Source organism: Podarcis bocagei (genome assembly GCF_964188305.1).
Source record: "Podarcis bocagei genome assembly, chromosome: 1".
Lineage (NCBI taxonomy): Eukaryota > Metazoa > Chordata > Lepidosauria > Squamata > Lacertidae > Podarcis > Podarcis bocagei.
The window spans coordinates 70,958,712-70,971,267 of record NC_138125.1 but is presented as its reverse complement, the minus strand read 5'-3'; the positions used below and the strand labels follow the sequence as shown (position 1 = coordinate 70,971,267).

At 41.0% G+C, this 12,556-nt stretch overlaps 1 protein-coding gene across 3 annotated transcripts in view; it reads right to left on the bottom strand.

Annotated features, from left to right (window-relative positions):
• Window positions 1-12,556, bottom strand: part of IRAG1 (inositol 1,4,5-triphosphate receptor associated 1) — a 94,343-nt gene that overhangs the window by 35,550 nt on the left and 46,237 nt on the right. For all 3 annotated transcript variants that reach the window (XM_081196545.1, XM_081196547.1, XM_081196546.1), the window contains exons 16-18: window positions 10,316-10,469; window positions 7,884-7,977; window positions 908-1,099 (exon numbers count right to left, since the gene is read on the bottom strand). In XM_081196545.1, coding sequence (XP_081052671.1) covers window positions 908-1,099; window positions 7,884-7,977; window positions 10,316-10,469 — 440 coding nt within the window. The remainder of the gene's footprint in view (window positions 1-907; window positions 1,100-7,883; window positions 7,978-10,315; window positions 10,470-12,556) is intronic.

The window sequence follows — 12,556 nt, the reverse complement described above, 5'->3', positions numbered from 1 at the left end:
TGTTAATATTACCAGAAAGCATGGGTTATCTTACTGCTAATGCCAAATAGGGCTAAATCTTTTTCTTTAAAAAAAAGCAAACATTGCTCAGTCCAACTTTGGTAGCAACTACTACCATTTCTGTTTCACCCCAGCTAGGATGCCATTCATACATTGTCTCAAGCAGCACTAATTGTTCAGGGATTACTTCCACGGCTGGCCACATAATATGGATAAATATGGGAGGGGGGGATACAGCAGTCAAAGCTATTCCAATGTATTTTATAACAGGATTAGTTTTAGAGCCAACATTGGCTAAAAAGTCATGCAGAACGAATTGCAGAGCATCCTAAACTATAACGTCATAACAGCCCATTCTGCTAGGAAGCTGGCAGCAGCCCTGAGCACAAACTAGAAAAAGTGAAATACATAATCATGGTCCAGCCCCACAAATAAGAATATTCAGACAAGAACAATAGTCTTAAGAACCAGAATAAGGATCAATGAGTGGTGATGTAACACCATATGACACTACATCAATTCCCATTTTTCATCAGTGTTAAATTACATTGCAATGTTAGGATAAATATGCTAAACAGTGTGGGATGTGGTCATAATCTTGTCATAAATATCGCAAGAACTGATGCCAATGTCTCGTTCTTCCTTCTGTACCATCTAGTAGAACTTACCTTGGGTTCTGACAACATTCCATTCTTTTCCCCTACTTGCTATTAAAAAATTCAGGTAGTGATGAGAAAGCATAGAATATTGTGATGTCACAGAGGGGGGAAACAAGACTAAATTACATGCCAAAGCATATTTTCATCAAACTCAAGGCACAAATTACAGTAAAAAAAAATAATAATTGATAGCTAATGTAAAGCAGTCAGAAGTCACTGAGGATAGCATATTTATAAATGTTGCTTACTTTGATTGGAGAAGGCAAAATGGGGTTCTGTGTCTCTGTTGGCTGTCCCTCATCTTCAGGTAGGGTTGGCATAATGAGAGGTGAAAGACACGCTGGATTGCAGTGTTGACTAAAGAGGCTATGCACTGATGGGAATGTCTGTTTCGAGTTAACCTCTGAAGATAAGCACTGTGGGGCCTTGTGATCCCAAGGCTATAGCAGATGCCAAAAATACAAATTAAACCCATTTAAAGTCCAGGCTGAGATCACTTTATAACAACAAGCAGCAATAAAGTTTAAAGTAACAACTTATGCTTCTCCTTGTGTTTTATTAACTTGGGGTTTTGAAAGGTCTAATGTAACATAGTAAGGACATTAAGATAAACCTTTTCAACATTCCTTGTATTATTGCATGGAAGGCTTCGTTGGCAAGCTTTAAAGTGCTCTCATTTCCAATTAAGATAGACCTCCTTGTCAGTCCTTCATAAAACTCTAGGCAAAGTCAAGGAATGATTGTGTTGAAATCATAGTACTAAAAATGACTTTTTTTGTAAATAACATACATTTGACATGGATATTGCTCAGTGCACAAAAATGTTTTTCACACATGCATTTCAGTGATGAGATTATTGTGGACTTGTCATTTTTCTGACACACTTTCAATCTTTTTGACTGGCTTGGAAAGAAGTGGTGCCTACTGTCTGGAACAGAAATCAAAATTTGCATAGCATTGATTGGCTGACTTTTGTGCCAATCACTAATACCATCACCAACCATAGAAGGCCATTGTGCAGGCATAGCAATCTGGCCAAGCCCTCTGCCTTGGTAGGTAGTACACATTACATGATCTATGTCCACTCCCTTCAACTTCTACCAGTTGGATTTGGACTGTTGCTCAAAGTTCATACCCATTAATTCAGAGTTCGAGAAACTGTGGGCCTCCAAATGTTGCTGGAGTACAACATTATCCCCAGCCATTGACAAGGCAGGTAGGAGTTGGGGTCCAACAGCATCTGCAAGGCCACAAGCTCCCCAACTTTGCTTTAAATTATGCTCCAGTCTTTTAATCTGGCATTTAAAGGAATTAGAATCCAAAAGGAATATTGGTTTATTTGCAGACAATATTGTGATTTATCTGGAGAAGCAGCTGAAGAATAACACAGAGTTTTACAGCAGTACAGGGAGAGTGCAGGTTTCAAAATAAACATAGAGAAAAGCCAATTGCTTATATGGCCAAACAGTGAAAACAGGAAGTCAAAGATCACAAGTAAGGTTGGAGATGGAAAGTGTTGGTTTTGTAAAGCCATAAAGGGATATATATGTTTTGTTATGGGGGTGCACGAATGCAAAGCAGTTTTGGAACTGCGTGGTTGAAATTATAAGGGAAAGTTGGCAAGCTGAGTTACTGTTAGAACAACTAATCCTCTAATTAAATTCTGTAAAAAGTCAGCCTCTAATTTCATATAAGATCCAGATTTTACAGGTTTTGACCACTGCAAAGCTGCTCTATGTCAAAGCAAAGAAAGCAGGATACCATCATAAAAATATGAGAGCAATTGAGCTTGATTAAAATTTTCAACAATGTTAAAAATGGAATTAATTATCAGGAAGAATTAAACAAATGGAGTCAGTTAACAGCTTTGGTAAAAAGAGAATTTGATATTTCAGGTGCTGGCATGAACTTTGTTGTTGTTTAGTTGTTTAGTCGTTTAGTCGTGTCCGACTCTTCGTGATCCCATGGACCAGAGCACACCAGGGACTCCTGTCTTCCACTGCCTCCCGCAGTTTGGTCAAATGGCATGAACTACTACATATTATTAAAATATATATTTAGTTTAGGAAAAAATAGCTATGAATGGAAAATACAATGAAAATGTTGGCATTTGAAATGTGAGATTAATTTATTCCATTATAACAATGATATTTTTTTCCTTTTTCACTATTGTATATATTTCATGTTAATAAAGTTTGTTTAATGCATTCAAATATTTTTTAAAAAATAAAATTAAGCTCCAATCTAAAGTGAATATGGGGCCTTTGCCCCCAGGTTTTCATAGGTCAGCTTTGTGTACACGATTACAGAGAAAGCTCCTAGGACCTGTTTCAGACAGTGACTTTCTTTGGAAAGACAATATGCCCTTTTTCTGATGCAAATGAAGGACTGATTGCAAATACTACAGTCAATGACGAGCCACCCTGGTGAATAATGTCCTAGAAGTACCTCTTCCCATATGATCAACTACCTAAAAAGACCCTAAACATCTCAGGACCAGGATACCACAAGGGCAACTTTTTCCCATCCAAACCTAAATATTAGGATTCTTGTTAACTGCCCTTTCCTGGGTCTCTGTGCTGTTTGAGGTGGGGGCAGAACACACCAGAAGAGGGTCTTTTAATGTTGTGGTGCCCAAATTTTCAAACTTGCTCCCTGGAGAAGTTTGCTTGGTGCTGCCACATACGTTTTCAAGTCCAGGTAAGAACTTCCTTAAAATCCTTCTCCTTGGTTTATTAGATTGATGGGAGTCTCTGGCTTTTAAAATGCTCTTCTGTTGGAATAATCTATTTCAGTATTGTATTACTCTTTAAAGCACTTAATTTTGTTATAACCCACTTTGGTTTTTGGTGCACTGGAAAGCGGAATATAAACACTTTAAACAAGCAAAACAAAATGCTGAAAGCCATGAGCTCTGTTCAGTAGTACTGGTAGTTTGTGGATCCATCATGGGTGATTGGTTTGTTTGTTTGTCTTGATCCTTTCTATCTCTGTTCCCCTCTCTAGAAACCAAAATGAAACTAATTTTTGAGAAACATGCAGTGTTTTGTGGTTTCTATGGTAGAATTAAGAACTTCCTGACAGAGAGCCTGGGATACCACCTCAGTGTCACAGAGCCTGGGATTTCATCTTTTTCCCACTGAAATCAACCCAGAAGTCGTACCTAGAAAACAACCACATGACTTTAAAAAGTTCTAAGTGCATCTTTGTTCTGTTGCATCCCTCCCCAAACAAATCTTTTTAAAAAGCAGTAATTCTGGGCACTATAGCTATGTCTATGTGCTATTCTAAAGAGAAAAACCAAACATTGACAGTTTTTGGGTTTTTTTAGCCAGGCATAGGCAAACTCAGCCCTCCAGATGTTTTGAGACTACAACTCCCATCATTCCTAGGAAACAGGACCAGTGGTCAGGGATGATGGGAACTGTAGTCTCAAAAAACATCTGGAGGGCTGAGTTTTCCTATGCCTGTTTTAAGCCCTATTACTTCCAATAAACACTCTGCATTCCTTGTTCTAGGAAATATTTAGAGACAATATTCCACGCAAATGTTTATTCTTCTCCATTACATTTTAGAAGTAGGTTTTAGAAATGGAATCTCAGAATCATGAAAGGCGCCTTTTAGGCAGCCTGGTCCAACACTGTGCTTAATGCAGGATCTGCAGCGCCTGATGAAACTACAGCATCCCTGAAACAGATGGATGTCCAGGTGCTTAAATGCCTGAAGCAGTAAAGGAGAGCCCACCCACCTTCCTAGGCAGTCTGTTCCACTGCGGAAGAGATCTTAACATTAGGAATGTTTTCCTAATATTTAGCTTGGCCTTCTCCAGTTTGATGTACTCTAGGAGTTTTGGACTACAACCTCTCATTACCACTAACCATCCAGCATGGGCAATTAGCGGTACAGTGGTGCCTCGCAAGACGAAATTAATCTGTTCCGCGAGTCTCTTCGTCTTGCGGTTTTTTCGTCTTGTGAAGCACGGCTATTAGCGGCTTAGCGGCTATTAACGGCTTAGTGGCTTTAAGAAAAAGAAAACAAACTCGCAAGAAGTTTCGTCTTGCGAAGCAAGCCCATAGGGTAATTCGTCTTGCGGAACGACTCAAAAAACGGAAAACTCTTTCGTCTTGTGCGTTTTTCGTTTTTCGAGGCATTCGTCTTGCGAGGTACCACTGTAGTTGTAGTCCAAAACCAGGAGCACCAGATTGGGAAAGGCTGATTTAGGTGAAACTCAATTCCCTCCCATTTCCACCTTGTTCGTGCTTTTGGATTTCACGTAGTAGATGAAGGGAAGAGATTTCTCTCTCCTTGAGACCCTGAAGGGATGTTTATTTATTTACCTGTTTATTTATCAAAATCTATAAACCATTTACTTGTAAGAAAATATTTAAGTAAAGTAAAACATAGACATTCTTGATGAAAAACAGCTAAACCAAGTATTTAAAAGAATTTAAAAGATGATTAAAATCAAAAGAGATAAAACACATGCAACTTCTACATGTACTGAAATGTGATGTCCTAGGTGCTAGCCAATCAGTTCTGGGCAAGCTCACAGAACTAGTTTTACAGAAAAAACTGTTCATTTCTCACAAACCGCATTTTTGAGAGTATACTGGTTTTTCCGGCAAGCATCTAATTCCAAAGCTTTATTGGAAGTTCTGCTTAGAATTTGCCTATTTGTGCAAGACTTACAAAAGCCAATGAATGGATTAGAAGTTTGAGAAACTTGCCCTCAGTTCAACTTTATTCTTCATCTTTTGTAATTCTAAATTCATTTCAGTGTGCCCTTTTAACTTTTCAATTTGTTCTACATGAAGTGTGTTTTTATAATAAGATTCTTCTACTTAAAGGGCAAGCTTTTTATGGAAGTATGTCCCTGTCAATGATGATAAGAGTTTCCCAGGAATAAAACTTTATAACTATATAGGTCTCCTAGGAATCAATTTTTTCCCCTTTCCCAATCATTTCCTGAAAACTTCCCCCACTGTACAGATGGCACGAGTACTATAATGTTAGGAGAAATGGTGTTCAAACAAAACAGCATTATAGTGATTACCACATCTGAGGTCTTCAGCATGAAAATTAAACTGGAGTCATTCCTCCCTTTGCAGAACCTGTTTCCCCATCTGCTCCCTCTTTTCCCTAAACATTTTAAAAAAATAATTCATTCTATTTAGGAAGACATAAAACAAAACACAAACTGGGGAGCCAATAACCCTATACAATATAAACTGAAATGTAAACTGAAAATTTGACATTTTGCTAATTTTGACCCAGTTCTCCAATCTGTTAAGGTCATATTGAACCTGAATTTTGTCTTTAGCTATCTGTCCCAGTTTGGTGTGAACTGAAAATTCCTACATCCAAGTCTTTTATAAAGACGTTGAACAACAACAGGCCCAGGACAGAATCCTGCGGCACCTTACATATCACTTTTTTCAAGACAACAAGGAACCATTAGTGAGCACTCAGTCAACCAGCTACAAATCCACCCAACAGTTACCTCATCCAGCACACATTTTACCAGTCTCTCTGTAAGAATATAATGGGGGACTTTGTCAAAAGCCTTACTGAGATCAAGATACACTATGTCCACAACATTCCCTAATCCACCAAGCTTGTAACTCTATCAAAAAAATAAATGAGATTTGTCTGGCACAACTTTTTTTAAAAAATAAACAAGAGTTTTAATAATCAGTTTAGTAATCCTTCTCTTAGTGCTCACAAGCCAAATGTTTAATTATCTGTTCTAGGACCTTTCCTGGTATTGCGTCAAGGTGACTATTCGGTAGTTACCTTGGTCTTCTTTTTCCTCTTTTTGAAGATGGGGACAACATGTGCCCAGTCTGCAGGAACCTCACCTGTTCTCCAAGAATTCTCAGAGATAATAGACAGATGCTCTGAGATTACATCTGCTGCTCCTTTAGTACCATTGGATGCAGCTCACCAGGCCCTGGAGATTTGAATTCATTTAAAGTTGCTAGGGGTTCCTGTACTACCTCTTCTCCTATTCTGGGCTGCAGTCCCTCCTTGCCTCGTTTATTCTGTTATCACCAGTTTGGGCACTACTTTCCTCTTGGGTGAAGACAGAAAAAATTAGGTGTTTGAGCAGCAGAGGCAGAGCTAGTCCAGGGGGTGCTGCAAACGGCGCGTGTCCCAGGGGGTAGTGCACCGATGTCAACCAGGGATGACACCCGAGGCAGACTGCCTCCACCTTTCTCCACCGCTGTTGAGCAGTTCTGCCATCTCTCTGTCACCCAACAGCATTTCTCCATCTTGTCTATGCAGAGGACCTGCTACTTGCTTGCTCCTTCTTTTATTTCAAATATAGCTGAAGAAGCCTTTTTAAAATTTATTTTTAACCTCTGTTGAAATCCTGAGCTCATCCTGAGCTCTGGCCCACCTGACTTTCTCCCTGCAACTGTTGGCTACTCGTGTATACTCTTCCTTTGTGATTTCCCCTTTCTTCTATTTCTTGGGTCACATCTGAAGGAATTCCCCTCCTGCTTCTAAACAAGCACACTGAACAAGCAATTTCCAGCCTCATAACAACATCAAATAGTAATTGTTTTGTAAGCCCTCTAACACTGTTATTCTAGGCTAATTTGGATGCATAGGACAAATCTAATTAATCAGATGTTTATTTTATGACTGTCCTGGGAGAGGGGGTTCTGAGGAAAACAGAATCTGGTCTATCCCACTCCCCCCACCCCAATTTGGTACTGTGCACAGTTGTAATTGACACTAGAGTGAAGAAGGAAACCCAGCGGGAGTTAACTGGGCATACAATCCAAGGAGTGACACATTCTCCCTTTCGTGAAGCAGATTTTAACATTAAGCATTTCATAAACTGTAGAACATTAGTTCAGCATGCGTATGTTGTACATTAATCAGAAAAGAAAACCCCCAGGCCACTACATTCTGCTATTCTAATATTATGCAATACAATATAAATAGGTTTTGTTTAGTTCTTGCATGTTTCATAATATCTTTGCTTAAAATAGAAAGACAGAGGATTAATCCTCACCCCAAGGCTCAGACCTCATCACGGGATACAAGGAAGTTTGTGTATCACCGAGCAATTTTAGAGAATACAATATCCAGGAAGTGATGTTCTAAGAGTTCTATTCCATAAAAGGAAAAAGTATTTAGAAATGGTTGGCCTTCTTCTTGCAGCTCATTAGACCACAGTAGGGAAAGTCGAACACAAATAATCAGTAAACTTACCCTCTGAGTCACAGCTGAATACCTTGGCAAAGACTGAGACTGAAGGTGCTTCACTCCATCTTCAGTGCTGGCCTGACTGTTGACCTCAACTGCTCTGCTCAGCCACAGCAAGCGTAAAAAGGGAAGCACAAACACAAGAAGCTTAAAAATCATTTCCCGAGTATCCTGGCACTTCCATGTTTTCCTTGGGCATGGCACAGGGTTCTCACTACTTCCTCCAGCGACACAGATTTAAAGACAGCTTTAAACCAGAGACAGGAAACCCGTGGTGCTCCATATGTTGTTGGACTACGACTCTCATCCCTGTGCTGCCAAGGGCAGAGCCAGCTGCATTATATGGGGTGAGAGTGGACCCGAGTCAAGACTGCCGCACTCAGGTCTGCTCCCAAGCCCCGCCCCCAGGTCGCCACAGGTTGGTGCAAATGTAAAGTGGGTGTGGTGGGAACTCATGATGCTCCACAACTGGCCTGGGGGAGAAGTCAATGGCTGCTGCCACGATGGCATTGCTCGGGGGTGTGTGGAGCTGGCACAATGAGTCACAAGCGTGGCCCACCCTGAAGTGGGTAAGCAGCCACTCTCATCACTCACACCCATGCCATACATTTAAAGCATACTGCTTCCCCCTAAGCATCCATGGAACTGCAGTTTACCTCACAGAGCTACAATTCCCAGCACCCTTGACAAACTACAGTTCCTAGGATTCGGGGGGGGGGGAGCCATATGTTTTGAATATATGGTATGGATGTGACCAGTCTTCCCTAACCGCTGGTCATGCTGACTGGGAGTGATGGAAATCGGAGTCACATCTCTTAGACCCCTTGCAGTGGGAATGGATTCACCACCTGGACAAAATAATAACATGGGGGCCCATCCCACACTGGGGAAACACGATGACCAAAAAAAAGCACCCTCTATGTGAAAAAAAATCTGTGCCACGTGCAATAAGCAGGTAAGAATCGGGTATGTGTTTCACAAAAGCTTGAGAATTCATAACTGAACAATGGTTCAACACAGGGAAGATTTGGCTCTCCAGATATTGCTGAACTATACCTCCCATCAGCCCAAGCAAGCATGGCCATTGGCCAGAGATTATGATCATAGAATCACAGTATCATAGAATTGTAGAGCAGTGGTTATTTCTTAAATTTCTACACCTCCCTGTCAGGAGCTTGTCCTACACTCGAATAGGACCCTGGCAGAGACACATGCCCAACTGGCATGTTCTCTTCCTCCTGGTCGATCGTTCGGGAGCTTCAAAAGCTTTCTTCAATCCAAACATCAGAGCGACCGATGCCAACAGACATCGGCACACATAGGGATACGCAGAGTCTTCGCAGCTTGCATAACAGACATCAGCAACTTGGCATTTTGGCTAATCTACTTTTACATATAAACACACACGGAGCACTGCAACATGGCTCCCTCTTTCTCTAGCATCAGACAGCAAAGAGAAAAAGAACAAAGGGTAATAGTCCCACTTCATGGAACACACTAACACAAACATCCTGTCTCCATCACTTCTCACTCTGTGGAGTCAAAACACACACCGTCATGTGACAGACGAAAATCCCATGACTGCAATCATGGAGCAGGAATTCTAACATGGCGGTTTACAATATAAAAACACAAAAATGCACAACATAGTAACAAACGAAACAATAACCCTCCCCACAAATTTTAAAAGGCCATAGAATGCTTAATTAGCCAAAGACATGGGAGAAGAGGTATGTTTTTGCCTTGCGCCTAAAATTATGTAGCCAATGCGCCAGGTAAGCCTCCCTGGGGAGAGCATTCCACAAGCAGAGGGCTACTCAAAGATGCTGGGAGTTGTAGTTCAGTAAACATCTGGAGGGTCAAAGGTCCCCCCTCCCACACTGAATGCAACATGTTCTCTTTTCAAGGGAAACCACAGGTGCAAACCGATTTCCCATTGCAAAAAGAAAGGCTCCGCTAAATTTTTATTGTGGCCGTGGTATTCAAGCATAGTTATTTTTGTATGGCGGTCAACAACATATGGCTGCATTATTAGTTACCATAGGAACCTATTGTGGATGGCATTCAATATTCCAAGATCAAGAAGACACACAGGAAGATGCGACAGCTCTTTATTTGCCATGCTAGAAAACAGTTTGCTTCTCAGCAGTAGGGATCTTTTTTGTTTGCTTTTTAGTACTCCAGTGGTTTACTTCAGCCTTATTAACTGTCCCTTTCATACTTTTCTTTTAAAATGTTGCCTAATGGGAATTGCTAGAGAACACCCGAAAACAAAAGTTTAATAACTCACTTAAACAAAACATCTTCCTATTAAGGCATTCAGGTACATCATTTTAGCAATAACATCTTCTGATAAAGTGCTTGCTGAAAAAGATCTTGAACTTTACAAGTCATTTTAATAAGACAATGCTCATACAACATAAATAGGTTCTCTTTACCTTTTATTGTCTTGCCCATGTTCTGTTTTATAGGCATGCCTCTCCTTGTTTAAGAGATTTTCTTTGGATCCCCGTCTCTGGCTCAGGAAGAACAGATTAGGCAATGTGCGACAACATCTCTTTCGAGTCGAAAAATGTTCTAAATTCAGTGCATCTGTGATTAACACACAATATTTGAAGATCAGAAACTAGGAGGCAACATTGTGCCATGTAATTTGCAAATGCCTTTTTGGTATAAGGATTAAAGTTGCACTAACCAAAAAATGATGCCACTGCAGTTTATTTTAAAAGTACATGTTAAATCAAATCTGTTGTAATCAGAATTTTTTTTTGGGGGGGGGATGACTTTGAGTTTATTTGGAAAGGAGGAGAAGGGAAATCATTTTCAAGGAATAACTTCATTCCAAAATGTAGCTCATACATTTTTTTTGTTATTATTTGGACATTTAAAGAAGATTTTGCTTGCCCTTCTCACTTGTAAGATATTATAGCTACAGGACAAGCAGGTTTAACAGGAGAAACCAGTAGCTTGCGACGTACCTCTGAACACTATTAAAATGTCCTTTATTATGTCCTACCATCAGATGCAATCTATCCCACTGCTAATAGTTACCTACAGTCAGTACTAAGAACCAGGGAGACCAAGATGCCATCTGCCTGAGGGCCTGCAAAATGGAGACTAATAAGATTGATTGCAGCCAAACCACCCAAGACAGGAATATTCAACTTGAATCCATACTGGTTTGCAGGAAAGAAGGACTAGGACAGGCATAGGCAAATTTGGCCCGCCAGATGTTTTGGGACTACAATTCCCACCATCCCTGACCACTGGTCCTGCTAGCTAGTGATCATGGGAGTTGTAGTCCCAAAACATCTGGAGGGCTGAGTTTGCCTATGCCTGGACTAGGCTAATGCTGATAAACACCATGTATGACGTAACTGATATACTGTATCCCTTGGGTTTAAGCCAAAACAGATTTCAAGTATATATTAACCAAGTGAGGCCCTACAACAAAATGTTGTAGGGTATCCCTGGCCCTGGTGTGGACTTTACCTGAGTCTGTGACTTCAGGGCTGGAGGAAAAACAAAAGTTAGCATCAAAGCAAACAGTCCCTGCTTTAATGTGGCCCTTACTTCATGGGGGTTTGTTTTAAATTTTATTTTTAATTAGTTTTTGGACATTTGAAAAGTGCAATCAATCTGCACGTAAGTCAATGGAACATGAGCTGCAGCTCCACTTCTGACGTTCGGCATTGTTGCATGCCACCCAAATCACTGTGGTGCGACATTCCAAGGATTCCAGGTGCTTCCTTAGGGTTGGGTTTCCTTGGAATATGGTACAGCAGGGCCTGTGGTGTCCATAGTATGGACCATTAGTATGGGAAAGGTGAGAAAGGGGGCCCACCCATTTGCCTTCTGGCACAGAGCAAATACTAACGACCCATACTTATGGCCATTATGGCTAATTCAACAACGACTGCTCCCCAGATCAAATGGGGGGCACCTTTTGTGTGCTCACACGCAGCCCCCTGGATCCCAGTGCGGCTCCTGGTAGTATGGGCTGGCTTCACCCTCCCCAGGCTGGATACCTGGAGGTCTCCGCCTACCTCAGCCAATCGCCCAATCCCGCCTGGGGAGGTGTTGCCAGGGGATCAGCCAGGTAGGGGGAGGGACTGTCCTGCCCACACAACAGAAGGTGAATCTTACCTGTGAAGCGTCAGTTGGCTCCAGAGCTTCTACAGAGAGGACAACAATGGGATCTTCCATTAGATACCAACCTGTCCCCCACCCCCCAAAACTCACAACAGTATTAACAGTGGAGGACATTGCAGGGTTGCTGTGAGCTACTCTTTCCTTCATACATGGTACACACGTACAACCTGAGAAAGGTCCAACAATTTATGCCTTCGGGGTACCCAAGTCTACTGGTACTTCTCCTGCATGTTCTGGTGGTTTGGACTACATAAGCATGAGCACAGGAAGACCTGAATCAGTATTACAGATGAATACAAATTATTAATTCTACCAAATGCAGTCTAGGATGAATATACTATCCTCATTCATCAGTGGTACTTTTGCTATCAAGGTACAATGCCTCAAAACAAAGTCTTAAAACTCCAACTAAAAATAATCTTTTTACTTTTGTAAGAATAAGCAAGAAGTCAAATTCCTAAAATACACTGGACTGAGTTTAGAAGCCATAGAGACTTTTCCAACACAACTTTTATACGCAGGTCTCA